At 39.7% G+C, this 23,340-nt stretch overlaps 1 protein-coding gene across 6 annotated transcripts in view; it reads right to left on the bottom strand.

The window, feature by feature from the left end:
* The window catches only part of TXNDC8 (thioredoxin domain containing 8), a 34,718-nt gene extending 13,337 nt beyond the window's left edge, over positions 1 to 21,381 (bottom strand). The window contains exons 1-4 of one of the 6 annotated variants that reach the window (XM_025360232.1): positions 21,267 to 21,381; positions 17,683 to 17,787; positions 12,076 to 12,135; positions 8,680 to 8,745 (exon numbers count right to left, since the gene is read on the bottom strand). In XM_025360232.1, the coding sequence (XP_025216017.1) occupies positions 8,680 to 8,745; positions 12,076 to 12,135; positions 17,683 to 17,787; positions 21,267 to 21,290 (255 nt within the window). In that variant the 5' untranslated portion in view covers positions 21,291 to 21,381. Of the gene's footprint in view, positions 1 to 5,322; positions 6,851 to 8,679; positions 8,746 to 12,075; positions 12,136 to 17,682; positions 17,788 to 21,266 lie in introns of those variants that run through there. The other 5 variants (XM_025360229.1, XM_025360228.1, XM_025360230.1 and 2 more) reach the window with 5 other exon arrangements.
* Positions 21,382 to 23,340: the final 1,959 nt, after the last annotated feature.

Raw genomic sequence — 23,340 nt, 5'->3', positions numbered from 1 at the left:
CACCAACTCTTATTCTATGCCATCAACTGAAGTTGTTGAGGCTTCATGCAACTGCCTAAGAGCCAGGTACTCAGTACAATGTGGCTTTCTGTGGAAGGGCAAAAGTGTGTGCATCTAATGTCGTAGGAATTCACCTCAAGCCACACCTTGAACAGGGAAACTGATTTTGGACTCTGGCCAGAGAAGATGTCATTTTTCCCGTTACTGGAAGTGTGAGGCGAAACTTTATTCTCAGGGATAAACATGGTTTGGGGGCCATTTCCTTCAGTGGCTCATATACTTGTTCTCATGTTTCCACGGGAAAATCTGCTCAAATGCTCAGTATTGAGAAAATATGCCTGTTTCCTATATCCCTTCACTTACTTCTCCCCATGTTTAGAGGTGAGCTTATCTGTTAAGCTGACACAAAGGAATGAACTTGTGCCTATCCTCTCTCCTTTTGGGGGATGCTCTGCTCAAGGGACAGGTATGCTCTCTTCCCACTGTCTTTCTGCACAACACATGGGAAGTGGGCCCTAAACCTGCCCAGATAGATCTGGAAGGCCATCATACTCTATCCTCACTTTTGGGGCTTGACAGTTGTGCAAAGCAACAATACCTCTTTTACCTGCACAGGTAAGTTTCTGCTTTGTAACCCCAGATTCTCCCACAGGTGGGCCAACTTAACATCTAGGCTTTAAGAGAATAGTAGGAAGTCTGTTGACATAGATCCCAGTCACATTCTTCAGTGAGCTCAGTGTAGAGGCATCCTGACTACTTATACTAAAGGTGTTATTGTGATTAGCCACATGACTCCTTGGGAGAAAAGAGTTAATGCAGCAGGTCTGGTTGTTTTCTTCTTGTGTGTCTCCAAGAGGACTATGTTTGACCCTTCACCACCCCCCCCAGAAATTTGGCACTGCAAGTGTTCTTTGTGTCAGTGATTAATGACTTTGTTATATATTCCTGGAGGGATGGACCATGCCATGCTGGCATGTCAACTTGCTTTGCATATACATCAATATTGATGATATGCCCCTGGTTTTATTGTTGGGGTTCTGAGTTTCTATTGCCATGTCCTGTTGTGTAGCAGTGGTTGCACAAGATATGTGTATGTGACAACTACTCCCCTATTTCCACAAAGAGCTCAAAGTGGTGTCCCTAAGTAGGGCCATACCACATAGATACCTGAAGTTCATTGCTAGAGAGAGGGCATTCCTATGTGTCTGACAAGGAAAGACATCAGAAGCCTCTGCTGGACCTATCTGGACTCCATCAATGCATATATATATTTTTTCCTTTTTTCTGCTGCTCTTAATCTGTATTCTTTGCTGTACTAAACCTTAGTTATGAATATAACTTGTGGTTGGGTCTTGTAAGTCCTTCTGGTGAATGACCAAACAAATCACTCCTATATTTCAGCAACTTAAAATTCAGAGGAGAAGAACAGGGTAGGGACTGGGGTAAAAAATTTAAGGGGTAGCTGCCAAAAACTCAGTAATCAAGATAAATGTTATTTTAATAAGTATTATATGAAAGTATTAAAACCCAATGCAAAACATCCATGATGAACAAAATATCAAAATCTTAAATATCAAAAATTTAAATAATGGTAAGATTTAATCATACACTTGTCATATCCTGACTTGCTTGCTGCACCCTAATCCCTGTCCAGGGGAAGAGACACACATGAGACTTTCAAATTATCAAATTGTCAAAGCAGAGAGCAGCATGTTTAGCAATGGTGCTAAAGGTTGCTAGATGTTTCTAAGTAGTCACTACACTTTGCCCACTTTTGTTCCATCTCACTTAGTTCTTGCCTTCCTCCAGTCAATCTCTACCAGTGCATCAGCTGTTTATGGAGCTGATAGGAACCCCTTTTAGGGATCTGCACCCTTCAGAGTCCTGTACGTGAGACGTTTCTTTTTTTTCTCATGCAGAACATCTCTGTGTGTAACACAGTCCTTGACAGGTTAAATATCATTGGGTAGGCAACTCCTGAATGCTAAGATGACTTAGCTTAAATGGATGTCGTAGTTATTCAAAGAGCCTTAGAGGTCTCTCATGAACTTTATTTCTAAATTTCTATTTATTTATACATTTTCAAAGAGATGGGTGTGCACAGCTAGATCCTGGGACTCATATAGCTACATCTTCTAGTATTTACCAAATCCAGTGCTAGGCACTTTAGATACAATATCACAAATTTTCCCAACAGTCGTTTAAAGATAGGTGGTGTCCCCATTTCACAGAGAAGGAAACTAAGCAGGTGGTTATGATACATTGTCACTAATTAGAGGCAGACCTGGGGCTCAATCTGCAGTTGTCTGACTCTATAGATGCCAAAAACTTGCTGAAGATGCTCTTTTGGGACATGGATCAAACACTGTGTTTTATGAAGTTGAACAGAGAGAATTTGGGAACGTGATTCTCCAGGCACCAACGCCTTCCTCAAAAGTATCATTTCACCTTAATGTCCCTACTTGGCCCTTGAAGACACGGAGTGTGTGACCCTTGCTTCCAGTTCTTTGCTGTACTAAATCTTAGCCATAAATATAACTTGTGGTTGGGTCTTGTAAGTCCTTCTGGTGAATCACCAAACAAATCACTCCTATATTTCAACAACTTAAAATTCAGAGGAGAAGAACAGGGTAGGGACTGGGGTAAAAAATTTACTAGCATACCATGGTATCACCTACTTGAGACTCTTTTAATTCCTGTACCTACTTTAAGGAGCGTGCTGTTGAAATGACTTTCATAATCTCAGCAAGAGCCCTGCAGTTCATAAACATAAGGGCACAAGCTTCCTCCCACTTTATGTGATAGCTCAGTGTAGCAGATGGGTTTTTCTGAATTATTCATTTGTGACTAATTTGTTTAGTAGCATCTATGTATCATATCCCATCTCTCTTACGAGTGAACCTAAGTGCTTTGGGAAACTATTTTATTCTATAATCAAAGAATGAAAGATGGAGTCAACTTTTGATGGCTGGCTTATATTTAAGCAGTTGCCCCAAACTTGCTAATTCTTGGTTTCTCTTTCCCTACTCCATAGACATACACCAGCCATGAGTGATATGGTTTGACTGTGCCCCCATCCAAATCTCATCTTGAATTGGAGCTCCCATAATTCCCATGTGTCATGCGAGGGACCCGGTGGGAGGTAATTGAATCATGCGGGCGGGTCTTTCCTGCGCTATTCTCGTGATAGTGAATAAGTCTTATGAGAGTCCGATGGTTTTATAAAGGGGAGTTCCCCTGCACACACCCTCTTGCCTGCCATCATATAAGACATCCCTTTGCTTCTCCTTTGCCTTCCACCATGATTGTGAGGCCTCCCTGGCCATGTGGAGCTGTGAATCAATTAAACCTCTTTCCTTTATAAATTACCTAGTCTCAGGTATGTCTTTATTAGCAGCATGAGAACAGATTAATACAATGGGTCTACAACCAAAGTTATTCACTTTGAGGACCCATTGATAGGCTTCAGAGGGTCACTGAATATCCTAGTATTAGCTGCACATTTTAGTTTATGTGCCTATGTTCTTTTGTCTGGGTGGAGACAGTTCATAGCCTTTATTAGATTTTAAGAGGGTCTATAAATCCAATTTATGAACAACTTACAAGATAATACAGTTTATTCTGGTTACAAAAACCAGACAAAGTTTTGGGTTCCTCATCTGGAAGAAACCACAAGAATGATCTTATTCACCACAATTAATCTTCCTGAAACATGGTGTGATGTCCTAGATAAAAACACTAAGGAGTACAGCAGGAAGGAACAAGCTCCCCTTATTTATTACGTGGAATTTGCTTAGGCTCTTCTTTGCCCTAGAACTATGACATAACTTCAGCCACTGCTTATATTGCATCCCTGCCAGATGTTCAATCTCTGCATGAAAACTTCAGCAACCAGGGAATGCCCATAATCTGCCATGGTCCTAGGTCATTGTATATAGCTTCATTTGTTTTAGTTTTTTTCAAGTTCTATTTTATTGATGTTTTATATACTTTGAAAATAATTGAAATGAGCTAGAATCAAGGGCAAGAAAAAATAATGAAACCATTCAAGGATGTTGCAGTGTGGGGGTGGCTGATAGGGAGTGCCAGGAAACTGCTGGTAAGGGAGATTACTGTGTTTGAGCAGAGGAGGCAATCCTGAGATTCTTGGCAGCAATGGCAAAAAGAGAAGCCCAAGGGATTGCCTAATTTTTCTGATCCAACGAAGAGAAGAGAGCCATGTTTTCAAGGGAGGTGAGTATTCTCCTAACTCTTGTGTTCTGGGAGAAATTATCGTAAAGCTTTTTATACAATGTACATTTAAAAGGGTATAATGGACAAGTGGCTTTTTGCCAGATGTTTTACCAGAAATGTAAGACATTTCTTGTAAGAAGCCTTGGTAGGAACTGTACTCTAGGTTTTATTTTTTAAAATAATAAAATACACACAGTATTTAACTGCTTCAATAAGTCAGTTTTCAGTTGTGCTGTCCCAGATAAAAGAGAGGAGCACATTTATGGAGGTGCTCCTCAAAAAAGTGCATTTGATTTTTCTTGACCCATCAGGAAAACAGTGGATGTTCAGGGACACCTTCCTAGTCAGTTCTACGAAAAATAAAATAAAATAAAAATGTATAGGAACATGTCTTTTTGGCTGGCTATCCAAACCTGCCTCCTCTGGTTCTAGTGACTTTCCTTGCAGGTCACTGTGAGGTAGGAGCAGGGGAGAGTTTCAGAGGTGTCATGGCATAACTGCAGCTCTGGAGGCAATGCAGAAGTGCTGCTCAGATACCAAATCCTGCAGGGTGAGTCACAAGAGGTAAACAATTTGTAATACTCTCTCTTTAGGATCTCCTCCTTGTTTTTGTGTCTTTTGCATAGAAAATTGATATTCTTTGTCAAATGGAGTCAGTATTACAAATTTTTCTGGAGGTTTTCTAATGATATCTAAATTGATCCAGGTATGAGTCTGTCAAAGATATGATTACAATGTACACAACGTTTAGAAGTAGCCTCGTTTGTATAATGTGACATAAATGGTCCAAGTTTCTTTTTTTTTAAACTTCATAACCAGGATGATAAGTTACTAATATTCAATGAGAAATTGAATCCTCAACAAAACTTCTTTAGATATGAGTATCCACATTATAATAAGAGGCTTGTTGGGTGACCCTGGAATTAGAATATGGAAGTGTAAATCATCTTAATGACAGTGCCAGCCATTCAGTTCAATTTGTTTTCTAATAGCTGCCTGGCAGAAAATTCAGATTTGAGATCTTTAGTGATCCCTGCAATGCAGGCTCTATCAATTCAAAAGAGATATGTATCCATTAGAGACCAGTTAAGATATAATGTTTTATAAGTATCCTCTCTCCCCAGCTTATTGAGGGCACTTCCATCTCCATACAGAATTGAGACCAAGCAGGGCCATGCCCTTCCTCAAAAGCATAGCTTGGATTGGTTCAAGAGCTTAGACACATAATCAGTTGAGAACTCAGAGTCTCGTGTCATCATAGAATGGAGTAAAAACTATTGAGTGGTAGCAGCCACTAAACAATATCAGTAGCAGAAGGAATAAAACCAGAAAATTATACTGAACTGGAGAGAAACTTGCCCTGAATCAGATTGGTACCAGGACAGAATCAGGAGGTGAGGCTGAGCTGGCAGTGGGATACAGGGAAAAAACAGAAGCATTAATTCATTAATTCATTCACTCATTCATCACACACATGATGAGTATTTTCTATCCACTTGGGATTCTTCTAGACACTGAGCTTTCAAATCAGACATGACCTCCTTCAGGTGCTTGGACTAGTATGAGAAAAATACATCAAGATCTGAGTTAAACAGAGAACAGCTTGGAGCAGTAGATTGGGTCAAAATTATGAAGAAACTTGAATGCCAGCCTTAAATACAATGGTTTAGCCTAGATTATATAGACAATGGAGGGGGAGGGCATCACATGTTAAAAAAAGGGATGCTATACAGGAAGCTGTGCACAAATCTGGAGACGAAAACAGAGCTATGGTGCTAAGTTGAGGGTAAGGAGAGGGCATTGCAATTGTCTCAGTAAAAAAGTAGTTATAGCTGGAACTAGAAGTAGGAATGACATTGCTAAAGGATAGAGGTAGAATGGGAAATGGATTGAACCAAAAAGATAGATATCCAAAATGGATATATTTGACTGTTAACAGGAGGCAAGCCAGAGGAGAGCATAGGGAGGGATGAGAGATAAAGTCAAAAGAGAAGAAAGTTTCCAGAATATAGAAGCTCATTAGTTAATGGTACTTCTGTGTAACAAAGGAATCAAGAATTGAGAAATGGCTATTTAAATTAGGTGCAGGGAGATCCTTGGTGACTTTAGGAGGACAGATAGATAGATGAGGGAATGAGTGGAAAATGAGAATTAGAAACTGTAAATATATTCTACTCTTTTGACAATTACACCATGAAATGAAGGAGAGTAGCCTAGGAGAACACCAGATATATTCATCAGAATTTTTTTGGTTGCAAGTGACAGAGAAACCAACCCAGAGTTTATATAGCTGAAGAATCTATGGGGTAGTGTAGGCTTCAGGCATGGATAGATTCAGGGTGCAGTCAATGCTATTAGTACCTCTTGGCTTGACTCTGTTTTCTTCTGTATGGTGGATTCATTTTCAGGTTTTATATGGTGACAAGCTGTTTGCTTTGGACTCATATCTTCCCAAATTCAAATCCAGTGATATCAAAAGAGAAGGTTATTTACCTAGCTGCTTAAGCAAAGTCCTGAAATTAGCTCTGGTTTGACTTGGATTGGCTTGACTGGAGTCAAGGGTCCATTTCTGATGGGGATGGAGTTCACTGGTTGGTGAAGGCCTGGAGATGGAGGCCTAAGAAAGCACATGGGATAAGAATACTAAAGGGAGTGGTTCCTGGGAGGAAAATCAGAGTACTATTAATAGAGAATGGATGCTGGGTGCCAAAAAGAGGTGTCTAAACTCCAAGTTTTAAAGAGAGTAGCTGATGGATAGAGGCCTGAAGCAGAAGGTAGGGAACGCAATCAAGCTGCATGGATGAAACTGATTTTGAAAGGAAGAAGCATTCTCATTTCTGAGATGGGAGTGAAGGAGAATATAATAAAAGATGGTATGTAGACAACTGGACATCTAAGTCAGGTAAGTTGAGGGAGCATATGTTAAATAACTTTAGTTGTCAAGTAAAAATCCAATTGAGGGAATGTGTAGTGTTATTTAAAAAAATAATTTAAATATATTGTACTAGCTATATTACAGAAAATACTTAGACATTGAAAATAAAATTCTGCAGCTAGCATATCCAATGTTTTCATTCTTTACACTGCAGACATAATCTTTACAAAGCTTAAGCATGAATTTTCCTTTAAATTATTCTTTATAACTTTGTTTTACTTGCATCCTATTTCATGGAGTAGATGTATCAGAATTCACTTAATCTTTTTACTTAAAGACATTGAGATTGCTTTCATTTTTTAAAATTAGATATAGTGCTACAAATATCATTATATACTTAGCTGTTTTTTTTTTCCTTGAGGTATTTCTGTAGCAAAAGTTCCCAGGAATGGGGTAATTGTGTAAAATGGAATAAACGTTTTGTGTCTCCTACATATGTTTGCAAAATCACCTTTCGAAAAGTATGGAAAATTGCCAATGGCCCTGGCCATATAAGAAAGTTCTAGTTTCCACCAGGCGCGGTGGCACATGCCTGTAATCCCAGCACTTTGGGAGGCCAAGGTGGGTGGATCACTTGAGGCTAGGAGTTTGAGACCAGCCTGGCCAACATGGTACAAAAATTAGCTGGACGTGGTGATTCTTGCCTGTAATCCCAGCTATTCGGGAGGCTGAAGTAGGAAAATAGCCTGAACCCAGGAGGTGGAGGTTGCAGTGAGCTGAGATCGCGAGATCATGCCACTGTTCTCCAGCCTGGGTGACGTTGCAAGACTCTGTCCCCCACCAACCCTGCCAAAAAAAGAACAAAGTGCTAGTTTCATAACTTGCTGAGTATTTTAGACATTTTATTCCATTAATATTTTTAAGATAACTAACATAACACAGTAAGCATTTAATGCCAGGGTGGGTCTAAACACCTGTCATGTTAATTCATTTAATTATCACACCAACCCTATGAGGGGAAAATTTATTATGATCCATGTATAAATAGGGAAACTAAGATATAAACAGATTAAATACACTATTCATGGCCCTACAGCTAGGAAGTGCTAGAAGCAGTATGTGAACCATGGGAACCTGAATCCCGAGCCTGTGTGCTCAATCACTGGGCAATATTGCTTTGTGATAGCTTTTGGTTAGCATTTTCTCAAATGTTGTTTACAACTTGTATACATTTGTGTGAGAATTTCAGAATGTCTTTCTCTGAAAGAGTCTTTCTTGATAGTTTTGCCCCAGTGTAGAGATAGCAGTGGGAAAATACTTATGGACTTGGATACCTCAGATGGTCTGAATGGGGAGATTTATTAATAAGTCATACATGTTTTAACCCTTTGTAAAGTTGTATGTAAAGTTGTTGTATGTAAAGTACAACATACTTATATGCAAATAATTATATTGCTAAGCATTAAAAATAAATGTAGTTATTTCATCCACCTAGGATAGCCAGGCTTTTTTGAGGGGTTCTGATGGTTCTATAATCTAACTCAACCCTGCTGGTTACCATGGAAACATACCTTCTGGCTTTTCTTGAACATCTGAAATGTGGGTATTGTTTTGATGTGACAAGTTTCAGCCAGCTCCTGGGAAAGCAAAGAAATGGCATGAAGTTACAGTATTTCTGTCCTCTCCCTGTACCAAGCATGTTATTTGGTAACTTCTCAGGAGGCATGTCTAAAATTCCAAGGACACCTGACACTTTACAGACTCTACTGCTGTGAACTTTCTAACATTCCTCCAGGAATGTCACAATGATTGACATGAAATGATTGATAGAAAATGGTTGTTACAGCATTCCTGGGCTTTTTCATCCCATAGAACCGGAAGGTGGGTAAGAGATGGAGGCCACAACAGAATAGATGCTTAATAACAAAATGAGGTGCGTTTGAAGGACCTTGTGAAACAGTACAGAGGGGCCCCAGTGGAACTCAATATCAGAAGAGCTTATTGCAAAAATAGAAAAGAGTAAACAAATCTTTATAACTCTACTTGAAATGTGGAATGCATCCTGATCTAGCATTTTAAGTAAGGCTTATACATGTCTTTCTTTTAAGTCCTTCACTGCCCATCTTTGTGAAAGATTTGGAGCCAAAATATGATAAAATATGCCAGAATCCCAATTGTTTTAATCTATTCCAAACTACTTTCAAATGTTAGTTTTTGTTTTTCTTGTTTAGGAGTCAAAAGAAAATTAGTCACCCACAGGATCAACAGAACTGGACATCTCTCTCTAATATACCAATCATTTTATTGGCATTAAATCTCTTGCCCTGGTACTCACAGCACGTGCGCGCACACACACACACACGCACACACACCTGAACACACACTGTATTATAATTTTTCATGACCACACAATGATAACAACTGATACATAAATTACCATTAGACAATTATGCATTTTGTTTTACCTTAAAAGACAATGAGCTCTAATCAAAAAGCCAGACAATAATACAACTTGGCAAGGATGTGGAAAAATCAGAACTCCCATACATTGCTGATGAGAATGTAAAATGGTGCAACTGCTTTATTTATTTATTTATTTATTTATTTATTTATTTATTTTGAGGCGGAGTCTCGCTCTGTCGCCCAGGCTGGAGTGCAGTGGTGCGATCTCGGCTCACTGCAAGCTCCGCCTCCCAGGTTCCCGCCATTCTCCTGCCTCAGCCTCCCAAGTAGCTGGGACTACAGGCGCCGCCACCACGCCCGGCTAATTTTTTTGTATTTTTAGTAGAGACGGGGTTTCATTGTGTTAGCCAGGATGGTCTCGATCTCCTGACCTCGTGATCCGCCCGTCTCGGCCTCCCAAAGTGCTGGGATTACAGGCTTGAGCCACCGCGCCCGGCGCAACTGCTTTAGAAAACAGTTGGTCAGTTCCTCAGAAAGTTAAACACAGAGTTACCATATTACCACAAAATTCCAATCCTGGATATAAACCCAAGGGAAATGGAAATTTTGTTTACAGAAAAATTTGTACACTAATGTTTATACCATTTTTTTAGGGGGGGGATGGAGTTTTGCTCTTGTTGCTCTGGCTGGAGTGCAATGGCACGATCTGGGCTCACCGCAACCTCTGCCTCCCGAGTTCAAGCGATTCTCCTGCCTCAGCCTCCCAAGTAGCTGGGATTACAGGCATGCATCATCACGACCGGCCAATTTTTGTATTTTTAATAGAGATGGGGGTTCGCCACATTGGCCAGGCTGGTCTTGAACTCGTGGCCTCAAGCGATCCACCAATCTGGGCCTCCCAAAGTGCTGAAATTACAGATGTGAGCCACTGTGCCTGGCCAAAGTACTGATATATTCAATAACATGAATGCACCTTGAAAATGTATGCAGTGAAAGCAGCCAGTGATTAAAGACCACATATTCTATGATTCCCTTCATAGGAAATGTTCAGAATAGCAAATCTGTTTTGCTTACTGTGGATTTATGGTTGCCTAGGATTTGGGAGTGGGGGATGGAGGGAATTTGGTGTAACTACTAAAGGGTACAGTGTTTCTTCTTGGAGTGATGAAAGTGTTCTAAAATTGATTGTAGTGATGATTGCACAACTCTGTGAATATAGAAAAGGTAAAGAGATAGTCATCCTAGCTGCGTATTCTGAATTTATAGGTTATGGTTCATCCTAAAGGGCAATTAAACACTCACACTTTAATGAAGCTTGAAGGAAATGGAGAAAGGGAACTTCTATTATGCTCTGGGCACCATGTCATTTATTTAATGTATTTTATATCATTTTATCTTCGGTTAAGTATTATTATCCTGTTTTACAAATGAAGAAACTGAAGTTTATGCAGGTTGAACTACAGTGGGTCACAAAATCATTAAAGGGCAGAATGGTAGATATCACTTTTTTCATTCTAAAGCTCAAATGCATTCTAACATGTGGATAGGCCATCTGTTGGTATCTTTCATCATTATAAATTAACATGTTAAAAATAATAATTTTGTAGAGACATTGTGTGTATTAATAAGATACACTTTGAGGTCATAGGGTTGATTATTTTTTGGGGGGATGGGATGAGGAAGGATGTCTCCAGATACAAGAAGAAGGGATTTCTGGGAATTTCTTTTGATGCTTCAAAAAAACAAACAAACAAACAAACAAAACACAAAAAGCATAAGATATAGCAAGAGAAAAACAAAATATATTAAGATGTCTGTAAGGCACTGAGTTAGGTTTTAGAAATTGATTAACAAGGCCAGATGTGGTGGTTCACACCTGTAATCCCAGCACTTTGGGAGGCTGAGGTGGGCGGATCACCTGAGGTTGGGAGTTCAAGACCAGCCTGACCAACATGGGGAAACCCCATCTCTACTAAAAATACAAAATTAGCTGGGTGTGGTGGCACATGCCTGTAATCTCAGCTACTCGGGAGGCTGAGGCAGGAGAATTGCTTGAACCCAGTAGGCAGAGGTTATGGTGAGCCAAGATCGAGCCATTGCACTCCAGCCTGGGCAACAAGAGTGAAACTCCGTCCCCCAACACCCCACCCCCCAAAAAAAGAAATTGATGAACAATCCATCACAGGGATGAAAACCATCTTTCACCTTGAGCTCAACTTTACCAGATTTCTATTGTCTCCCTAGAGCAACTCTGCTGAGGAGGATTCTGCGGCAGAGCCCAGAGCAAGTGGTGAAGAAAGCTGGGATTGATTAGTGAGGCCTGCCACAGCATAAGAGGGGAGAGGGGTATCAGGAGAGCTCACCGTTTTTTGCTAATTTTTTTTTTCTTTTAAGTAATACAAAACATGCAAGTGTAATGAGGAAGTTTACTGTAGCTTATCAGAAAAAATGTGAAATTGTACTTGATTTTAAATTGATCATGTATTAATAATTACTGAGACAGTGCTATTCATTACAATGCGTTTGGATTTTGAGTATGTGCATGGAAGATTTAAGATTCTTACCGGAGAATTGTTCACATCCACATTAGCAAAAAATACATTTTGGTATTTCACAGACATTGCCTTCAAAATAAAAAATAAATATTTCCCATTAGTTTGATGTTAATATTAAAATATACACTGGAAGTGTCTTTTCAGTAGAAATGAAGAAATGAACAAAAAGGCTGTTAAAGAGGACTAAGCATCATTCTGACATTTCACTACAGCCTAGAGCCTGAAGCATCAAGTCAAATACCAGATGATGCCAAGGTCAGATGATGTAAGGACCAGTGGCAGAAGCAGAGTCAAAGAACCAAACTGAAGATTAGAGTTTCAAGGTTGGCAAAGAAATAACAGAATGTGTGTGGTCGGTCCAGACTTACCTTGTGGGGTGCCAGAAGGGATAGTAGAGTGGCTTTCTCCTGGGAGAGCTGTCGGGGGAGTCTGTCTTCAGTGATCTTTGAGATATAGCTCTCTGAGCCAAACTCTACTTTCTCTTGCCTGGCATTTTGAGAGGTGCTGGTGCTACTGGTGGTAGAAGGCTGTTCTGCTTGAAGTGATGTCAACATTTTAATGCTGACCATTGGCCTTATTTCCTTCCACCCCTGTTGCCATCTCTCTGTGCTCTACTATGTATGGAAACTAGATTTTCCAGGTTCTATTGCTGGCTGACTTCCAATTAAGTTTTTCCAATGGGAAGTATTTGCAGGAAATGGAAGGGGAGGAGGGAAGAAGTAACTCCCTTCTACTTCTGTTTTGTTCTGGAATCGTCTTTGGCAGTGGTGGCGACCATGATGCTGGTAGTGGGTCTAGGGGAAGAGGAAGTGGCAGCAGCCACAGCTGCAGCAGTGACAACAGTGGCCCATAAATGTCAGCTCCTGGGTGTCTTTTCAGACAGCTGTGTTCATACCTTAAGGACACTTGATGGCATCTTGAATTGTTTGCTTAAAATCATAGCTCATGCATTTCTAGTCGCTTATTTCTGTTGATCTAACTCTAAAATGTGTTTCCTGAATTTGATCTTTCCTTTTTCTCTAAAAGCCACGGCTCTAGTTTTGGAAAAACCTATCATTACTGACATTCACCCTGGGTTTCCTGCTTTTAGACTTTCCAACCTATTCTTGTGCAACCTCCAAAAATATTTTCTAAATGCCACATTTGATTGTGGCAAAATCCTCCTTAAAATTGTCCTATTTGACTCTCCACAGCAGTTTGTTGAGTTATAACACAAGATCCTACTTGATCTGGCCTCAGCTTCCTTTTTCATGCTCGTGTTTTGCCACTTCCATTGCACACTATATGTAAGCCTCACAGATTACATATTGCCTTCCCCCAATCACACCATACAATTTCTCAATAAAATTATAGCCTCTCCTTTTCCAGAAATGTTCTTTTCAGGGATTTATGCCTAGTGGTCCTCTTAGCCCAGGATCAGCAAACTATGCCCTATGGACCAAATCTAGCCCTCCACCTGTTCTTTTAAATAAAGTTTTATTGGAACTGGTTGCCCATCTGTTTTTGTGTTGTCCTTGGATTTTGCACTACAGCAGCAAAGTTGAATAGTTGTGACAGAGATCATATGGCCTGCAAAGCTGAAAATATTTTCCATCTTGTCCTTTACAGGAAAAGTTTGTTGACCCCTGCTCTTGCATGATTTAAATCACTTCTTAAAACCCACATTTTCTTATGAGTCACTGGTTTTTTTCTTGTTGTAATACATCCGTTAGCAATTTCTTCAGAGAGATTCTGTAGCTAGTAAACTTTTAGTTTTTGTGTGTCTGAAAATGTCTTGAACTCTTTCCCTCTCTTGAATAATGGTTTTGCTAACTAACTTCCATTTTACCATCCTGGAAAACCTGGAAGGGAAAAGTGGTGAAGATTTCTTTGCCTCCCTTGCAGCTAGAGTTCTGGATGCAAATTTCGTTTTACTAGTTAGATGCATGCCGGTGAAATTTGAAAGGCAGAATGAGACAGAAGCTATTTTCTTCTTATTTTTTGGTGGAAAGCAAGGTTGTGGGTACTGTTTGTGCTAGAGGCAAGCAGTGGTAGCAGCCAGACTCAGGGTTCAGAAATCAACTTCTTAGATGTCCAGAGGCCATGGTGGCTGTAGTAGCTGCCTAATCCTGCTTCTGACTCTCTGACCACTGCTCTGTTGGTGGCTTTTTAACTCCCAATCATGGCCTCCCATTTCCCGTGACTTCTGATGATGGCAAAGTTAGAATCTCCACAGGTGGGTCTGTGGTGTTCTGAAGACTGGTTCGTGGAGTTTCTGTCCCAAACGCATTCACTCAGTCTCTGATGATTTTATGAGCATTAATTCCTTGTATTAAAATCTTTTTCTAATTTGGTTCTAATGTGGTTTATGTTTCTTGCTTTGATCTCTAACTGATACAGTCATCTAACCTTTTTGATACCAGGTACTAGTTTTATGGAAGACTTTTTTTCCCCCACAGACTGGGGTTGGAGGGATGGTTTCAGGATGAAACTGTTCCACCTCAGATCATCAGGTATTCGATTCTCATAAGGAGTGTGCAACCTAGATCCCTCACATGTGCAGTTCACAATAGAGTTTGTACTCCTATGAAAACGTAATGCTGCTGCTAATATAATAGGAGGTGGAGCTCAGGAGGTAATGCTTACTCGCTGGCTGCTCACCTCCTGCTGTGTGGCCAGTTCTGAATAGGCCACGGACGTGTGGAGCGGTACTGGTCCATGGCTTGGGGGCTGGGGATCCCTGATCTAGGGTAAGTAAAGCCTTCCTCCAACCCCCTCATATGAGTTAAAAGAAAATTACACATATGATACAGGAATGTCTTCTCTTGCAAAAGTTCAAACATTACAAGAAAAATAAAGCAAAATATGAAACTCTCCCATTCACAATCTTCCAACAATTTCCACTCCTTTTCACAGAAAAAAAACTTGTTTGATATGCATCTTTCTGCTTCTCATTTGTTTGCATATATAAATTATATATGTATATGTGTATATACATATGGTTATATACTCACAAATATACTTATATGTACATATATGTGTCTGTTTTACGTAAATGGGGCCATACTCTATACACTTCTTATACTGTGCTCTTTTTACTTAATAATATGTTGTCCTGGAGATGACTACATATTTACATGGATCTACTTAATCCTTTTAAACACCTGAAATATTTCACAGAGTGGAGCACCAAAATTTAAAAACTGTATTTTCATTAGCCTGGATTCCTGCAGAAAACGGATGGCACAATCAAATTAGGATAATTGGAGTTTTTTTGTTTGTTTGTTTGTTTGTTTTTTAACAAAGGGACTAACTATATCTATTAAGTTAGAATGGGCATAGGAGGGGCTGCAGAGCCTGGATGTAGCAAAAGCCAAGCTGTTATGGCCTGAAGATATGAGGGAGGCAGAGGTTACCAAGACATAGATTTCATTTTATTTCGTGACAATGCCTCTTATTGGTTATTGGAATTGCATCAGCTTTGACTCTGTGGCCTGTGAGTATGTAGTACATTTATATTCCTGAAACTGAACGCTAGCTATCCTGTGGCAAAGTCAAGGAGGTCCTCTTTCCTAAGTCTTCAGTGTCAGCATGGTAGGGCCAGTCAGAAACTAAAATGTTCCCTCAGGATATTCTTTATTTTTTATTTTTAAATACAGACAGGGTTTCACTATGTTGGCCAGGGTGGTCTGAAACTCCCGGCCCCAAGCAATCCTCCCTCTTTGTCTTCCCAAAGTGCTAGGATTGCAGGCATCAGCCACCATGGCTGGCCTCCCTTCTGGATATTCTAAGAATTTTAGGCAGAGAAGGGATGTTGTGATGTTATGTAACCAGTTTCTCTATTGGAATATAAGTTCATTTTAAATTAAATATCAAAGATTGTGACTGTGGTTAAAATTAACTCAGGCCGTGACTGAGGCTCAGGTGGATTAAAAGAAGTTGAAATGTTAGAAACCTTGCTGAAAATAAACCAGAGCATTTTCAGCTGTGTAGAATATTCTTTATATTTGAAGGAATAAACTTCACAAAATTGACCATAAAACATGTAAAGTTGTATACAATAAGGAAAAATGAAAAAAGTGCCCTGAGATTCTTTCTGCAATATGTTATACCAAAAATAAATAAATAAAATGTTAAAAACTGTTAAGTAGGATGTTACAGAAATTAACCAGATAAAATATGGTATAGATAGTAAAAGATTCATTTGGAGACCATAAAAACATGAACCAATATGTATGTGGAAAAAAGACTTGAATATAAATATACGAGTACAACTCAGTAGAATATTTTACAAAGTAAATCAAGGACAAGAAAGGAACATGCAAGGCGTATTATTTGCCTCATTGCAACAACACGTGTGGACTTGGAGGACATCATGCTAAGTGAAACGAGTGAGTCACCATAGAATAAATACTGCATGATTCAATGTTTATGAAGTATGTAAAATATAGTCAACTTACAGAAGCAGAAAATATAATGGTGGATGCCAGGGAACAGGGAAGGAGTGAAAGAGTTGTTTAATGGGTATAAAGATACAATTGCACAGGACGATAAGTTCTAGAGATCTGATATAACCAGGGATCTTCAGTCCCAGGGCTGGTCTATGGCCTGTTAGGAACCAGGTTACACAGCAGGAGGTGAGTGGTGGGTGAGTGATCATTACTGCCTGAGCTCTGCCTCCTGTCAGATCAGCGTGGAATTAGATCCTCATAGGAGCAAGAACCGTATTGTGAACCGCACATGTGAGGGAGCGAGGTTGCACTACTTATGAGAATCTAATACCTGATGATCTGAGGTGGAACAGTTTCTTCCTGAAACCATCCCCGCACCTCTACCCTAACCCGTAGTCCATGCAAATTGTCTTCCACAAAACTGGTCCCTGGTGTCAAAAAGTTGGGGCCCACTGTAATATACAACGTAGTGCTTATAGTTAACATGAGGGTGTTGCACACTTAAAAATTTAGTGTAGATTTCATGTTAAGTGTTCTTATCACACATACACGCACACACACAAAAGCAAATGTACACAAGATTTCATTTGGAGGTGATGGATTTTGATTGTGGTAATAATATCATGGGTGTATACATATGTCCCGACATCAGTTGTATACATTAAATAAACAGATTTTGTTTATTTAACAATTATACTTCAATAAAGATATTTAACAATATACATCAATAAAGCTGTAGGATAAATAACATAAAGACATATGGTTTGTTCTGATAATAAGGTTGAAGAACTGGGAGAAATTTATTCTTTTATGTTATATTTAAAAACAAATATTGTATTTATCTGTATTCTAATCCAGTGTTTGAAAGTTCTGAACTCTTGAAACTTTGGTAAAATGTCATTGCTATAATATGAAGAATCCATTAATTTGTACAACTGGACTCCTTTGCACATCTTGGGATGTTCCTTGCAGAATTACCCGTGGACAAGTAGTATTAATTTTCTGGTGTGTACACTCATTATCTAATTGGATCTCAGTAGATTATCTTCAAGTTAATCAGGGTGCTTCAAAAAACTATGTCTCCATAGTGGCTCATAAGTGCCAAACTTTTAAGAATTACTGGGAAAAATATTCTGGAACTTTAAATTTCTTCTAAAACTATGAGATAGGTACTGGTTGTACTTACATGGAAAACAGGTACCATCCTTTTGCAAGGACCACACCATTTTGAAGAAAATTCAACCACTGCGAGTTTGTGTCCGGCAGCTGTCAGAAATGTTTTAAATTCATTCTGAAACCAGAAAATAAATGAGGAAATGTCTCATGACATTTTGTAGAGAATAAGATGACAGGTTAGTTTTGCTTTTGTTTTTGGTTTTTTTAGAGCCAGGGTATCACTATGTTGCCCAGGCTGGTCTCAAACTCCTGGGTCCAACTGATCCTCCTGCCTCAGCTTCCCAAAGTGCTGGGATTACAGGTGTGAGCCACCATATCTGGCCATGTTAGTTCTTAAAAACCTTAACCATGTATCCCATGCCATTGTTCTCTAGCTGACCCCACCTTCTCTAAATGTCCCTCATGTCAAATATATTTCTCTTTGTAAGTACATATAAATCATGGAAGTCTATGCACCAAAAAGGTTGGTAATGGAAGTTGATAACGGTGGTTACCTCTGAGGAGAAACAGGTTGGCCAGGGAGGGATGGGGGCTGGAGGGTAGGCGTGAATTGCTGTTCAGGGTGGATATCTATAGTACTAGATTTTTATTAAACAAGGGCCTAAACATGCATGACTAATGAACTTTCAAAGGAGATGAACTAATCTCACACCTTGATTCAGTTCTTGTTTTTTGGGGGGAAGTGATCAGTATTACAGCTGTGGCTAAAACTATACATTTAAGGATTTGACATGCTTCTTGCTGAATGTCAAATGAATTTCCCATCAACTGTTTGTATCATCTAAGTAAATCAAGGTTTCCCTTCCTGGGACTCAGATGACTGCATCTATATTTGCTTGCTTTATGAGAAGTGACTGGTCCTACACTAGTTATTTCATGCATGATTGATCTCCCCAAGTCCTTACAGGACTTAATCTTGATTCATTCCTGTACCTCCCATGATCCCTAACTGACACATAAGTGCTTATAGAGTACTCATCGAGTAAATGCTCATGGAGTGTTTTCTTTAATTTAATTTAATTTAATTTTTTGGAGACAGGGTCTGGCTCTTCGTCCAGGCTAGGGTGTTGTGGTGCGATCTCAGCTTACTGCAGCCTCTGCCTCCTGGACTCAAGCCATCCTCCCACCTCAGTCTCCCAAAGTGCTGGGATTATAGGTGTGAGCCACCTTGCCCAGCCTGAGTGTCTTCTTGATGAATGAATGATTTGCCAATATATAGTACTCTGTTAAAGATTTTTTCTTTTCTCACTGGAATTGCAACAATTGTAACTAATTTACTCTGTGCCCTATATTCTCTACCATAATCTTTACAACAACACTATGATGTGTATACTATTATTATCTCCATTTTACAAATGAGAAAACTGAAGTTCACTAACTTTATCTGATCAATTAGCTGGTAAGTGGTGTAGTTGGCATTGGTATCCTAGGCAGCCTGACCCCAGTTCCTATTTCCTTAACCACTACAGAAAATCCACTCCTGAGTTCATCATAGAATTAGAACTTATTCTCCCTTTCATTGGCCCTAATTGCACTGTGTGCTTATTCCCGGACCAAACATTGAGAGGAGGGGGATGGGATTGTTAATTGGATTAAGCCAAGCAAGGCCCATTCCCACTATGGATGGGTTTAATCCATACAAATGACATGTGATACGGTTTGGCTGTGTCCCCATCCAAATCTCACCTTAAACTGTAGCTCCCATAATCCCCACATTGCATGGGAGGGACCGGGTGGGAGGTAATTGAATCATGGGGCAGGTTTTTCCCATGCTGTTCTTGTGACAGTGAGTAAGTCTCAAAAGATCTGACAGTTTTATAAAGGGCAGTTTCCCCTGCACACACTGTCTTGCCTGCCACCATGTAAGACATGCCTTTGCTCCTCCTTTGCCTTTGCCATGACTGTGAGGCCTTCCCAGCCATGTGGAACTGTGAGTTCATTAGATCTCTTTTTCTTTATAAATTACCAAGTCTTGGGCATTTCTTCATAGCAGTATGCAAATAGACTAATACAACATACCTGCTCTATTATAGCCTGGACAATTACGTGGCTACTTTGTTTAGTTTCAATCAGGTAGAAGTGACAACTCAAAGAAGATGCACTCTCTTTCTTTATCAATATTCCTCTAGGATGGAGTAACTAACTTTTCAGAGCCATGCCAAGCCTTTATTTCTCACTTGCTTCTGAAGTTATAAGGTAGATGCCATCCTTACAAGCTCCCAGCACTCTTCACTTTCCAGTAGTTGTTGTTTGGGTGTGAGCTGGCCTAGTTGGACCCATGAACTTAACTTGACTAAATTATCTGAAGGAAATACTCTCACAGTATAGGTATTTATTTAACACATACCTATTGAGGCCTATACTATGCCAGGTACTGCACAAACTGCTAGGATACCACTGTGGCAAACAAAAGAAAACAAACAAAAACTATGCATTCTGTCTCCATGGAGTTTACATTTTAGAATGGGAAGCTTACTGTAAGGTCAATAGGTAATATTTGTAGTATATTAGTGATAATTGCTAATGAAGAAAACAAAAAGAAAATGAAGTAGGAAGGAAGAATGGGGGTTGGATTACAACTGTAGTCCGGATGGCCAAGGTCAACCTCAAAGAGAAGGTGGCATCTGAATAAAGATAGGATGGAGAGCAGGGCCTCTGAAAAGGTCCCTGGAGAGGAAAAGAAAGGTCTTCTGAGGGAATAAGGCTCTGGGCTATTCTGTGACATCCCCAGAACATTAAAAAAATAAGTGCCAAAAGCATTAGCAAATGTGTGATGTTTCAAAATATGTTCTTATATCAAGGTTATAGGGCAGTGCTCTCTTAATCTGGTCAGTGTCATTTTTGTGATCTGTATAGCAACCTTTGGGGAAAATGTCAGAAGTCTAAATCTGCGGGTGCGGGTGGACATGAGGCTCAGGCCCTAAACCCTCTCCCCTCCTCCAGCTCTTGACTTCCTGTAATGAGGGCAGGCATCAGAAGGTCTGGGTTCTAATGCCCACACCACCTCTTAAATGAAGTAGCCCTGAACCTCTCTTTTAGAGGCAATTTTCTCCTTTATAAATCAAGAATTATCTCTGTCCTGTACATGAATTTAGATTTGTTGTGACAGCAACATTGGGCAATGAGTAGAAGGTGGCACTACAAAGTACCTACCTAAGGGATTCTTGATACTATTGGTCACAATTTTCCCACTCCAGTCCACATCTGGGGTTTCTATTCTCTTTCCTAGGATAAGAGAAAAGGTGTGGGATCCCTTACTTCCATGGAATTTTCCAGGCACAACTGAGGTAGGATCCATGGGATCAGATACAGGATGGGATATACTAAGAGCTGGTCTAGAATTCATCTGAAGTCAAGCAGGAAATAAGAGTCCAGGAGGAAGAAAGCCCTTCTTTATCAATTTGCCCCTTGGCTGCTTTTCTAGATAGTGCCATCCCTCAAGGAACAAGATACAGAGCAAGAATTTAAAACTCTCCCCTTGCTACAATGCAATGATGGAATACTGGATAGAGAGAATACATTCTTAAAGTTTTTCAAATCTGTTCCCAAGATGGCCACATTTGAAATATTCAGTGAAGCCAAATAAATACCTACCATGTCGTTAATAATCTGCACCATGATCACACCAGGGAAGTGCTGATGAAAATCCCCTGTTGGTTTAGTTGGATCACTGTAGCTGTCTCCTATTTATTACAGTATCCTGCCCGGAATACATGGGTAACTTCTCTATGACATCATTAAACATGTCATCTCAGAACCCGGAACTTTGACAGACTTTGGATCTTATTTCACTTTTATGCCATGACTAGTTCACTTGTGGACAGCCAAGAATCAGAAAACTGAGGGCCTTATATGCAGAATCAGTAATGTGTTTGTCTTATTTTCATCTTTTATAACCTATTTCTACATATTCTTCTCCCATCTCCAATCCATCCTTCCATCCCATCACCAAATGAGAAGTAAGCAGAGTAATATTAAATAGATGAGATTTTCACTTAAGAATTTGAAGACACGATTGTGCTGTTGAGAAAAATACTAAAGTCTTAACCCTATAATAATGAGTTTCCTGTAAGTTTGATTTAATGAGTCATAAATTCCCATTCACTTTGTTATTTTGCTCTAATTATTTAGAGAGTAAAGAAATGACACTTTTATGCACTAGATCAAGGGTTGGCAAATGTTTTCTCTAAAGGAACAGATACTATTTTAGCTTTATGGGCCACCCACAGTCTTTGTTGCATGTTCCTCATTTCTTTTGCCACCTTTGAAAAATGTAAAAACCCTTCTCAGCTAGTAGGATGTGCAAAAAACAGCAGCAGTTTGCTGACCCCTGCACCTGATGATTTGTCACTTTCAGAAACTGATGTCAGAAAAAATCCTGAACATGGCCATGGCCAATGTTCCTTAAATCTACAGAGCAACAAGAACAACGAAAATGAGAAATTGTAGATTCTATAATAAAACAAAAATAGCAAAATCTCTCTTTCTGTTTTTTTAATATATCCAGCTCTGGGCCTTTAGTCATGTGTTGCATGAAAACTGTCAGATGGAGACAATGGCTGCCTCTGTACAGGTATTTGAAGTAGGCGTGTAACAAAATGTCACATGTACCCCATAAATACGTAGAAGTATTATGTATTGGTATGGTTTGGCTGTGTCCCCACTCAGATCTCATCTTGAATTGTAGCTCCCATAATTCCCAAGGGTTGTGGGAGGGACCGGTGGGAGATAATTGAATAATGGGGGCAGTTCCTCCATACTGTTCTCATGGTAGTGAATGCATCTCATGAGAGCTGATGGTTTTATAAGGAGTTTCCCCATTTGCTTGACTCTCATTCTCTCTTGCTTGCTGCCATGTAAGACATGACTTTTGCCTTCTGCCAGAATTGTGAGGCCTCCCCAGTCACATGGAACTATGAATCTATTAAACCTCTTTTTCTTTATAAATTACGCAGTCTTGGGTATGTCTTTATCAGCAACGTGAAAACAGACTAATACATGTATTAACAAAAATTTTTTTAAAATTAAAAAAGGTATTTGAAGTATTTTCAATGACTTTGTTCATTGCTTATTCTCTCTCTCTCTTTTTCATTGGGATGCATCCTCCATCACAGCCAGAAATTGTATTCATGCTTATATATTTTAGATCTTATCCTCATCTATTTCTCCTCTATCTTTTGTCTCATTTTCATTCAAGAAGGAAAAATGGATGTTGACACAAACTGAACATCTTCCAAGCAAGGTTTCTTAACCACAGCATTCCTGACGCTTTGGGCCAATAAGGCTTTGTTATAGGGGGCTGTCCTGTGCATTGTAGGCTGTTTAGCAGCATCCCTGACTTCTACCCGCTAGATGTCAGTAGCACCTCCAAGTGGTAATAACCACAAGTGGCTCCCGGAGGGGCAAAATTGTCCCCACTGGAAAACCACTGCTTCAAAGCGTGAGCTCCATTGTAAGCATTATTTTCATACATGTTATCTTGTAAGTGCCCAGTTAGCTAAGGTAATGGTGTCCATCTACAGGTAAGATAGTCCAGGTACAACAAGTTTAGATAACTTATGATAGCTGGAATTAATTTAGAATCCAGTCCAGGTTGCTTCTCATGTAGGAAGGAACACAGGGTCGGCTGAAATATGTAGGTCTCTCAGAAAGCCGTTTAGCACTGGAT

Source organism: Theropithecus gelada, chromosome 15 (genome assembly GCF_003255815.1).
Source record: "Theropithecus gelada isolate Dixy chromosome 15, Tgel_1.0, whole genome shotgun sequence".
Taxonomy (NCBI): domain Eukaryota; kingdom Metazoa; phylum Chordata; class Mammalia; order Primates; family Cercopithecidae; genus Theropithecus; species Theropithecus gelada.
This window is presented reverse-complemented; position numbering and strand designations above follow the sequence as displayed.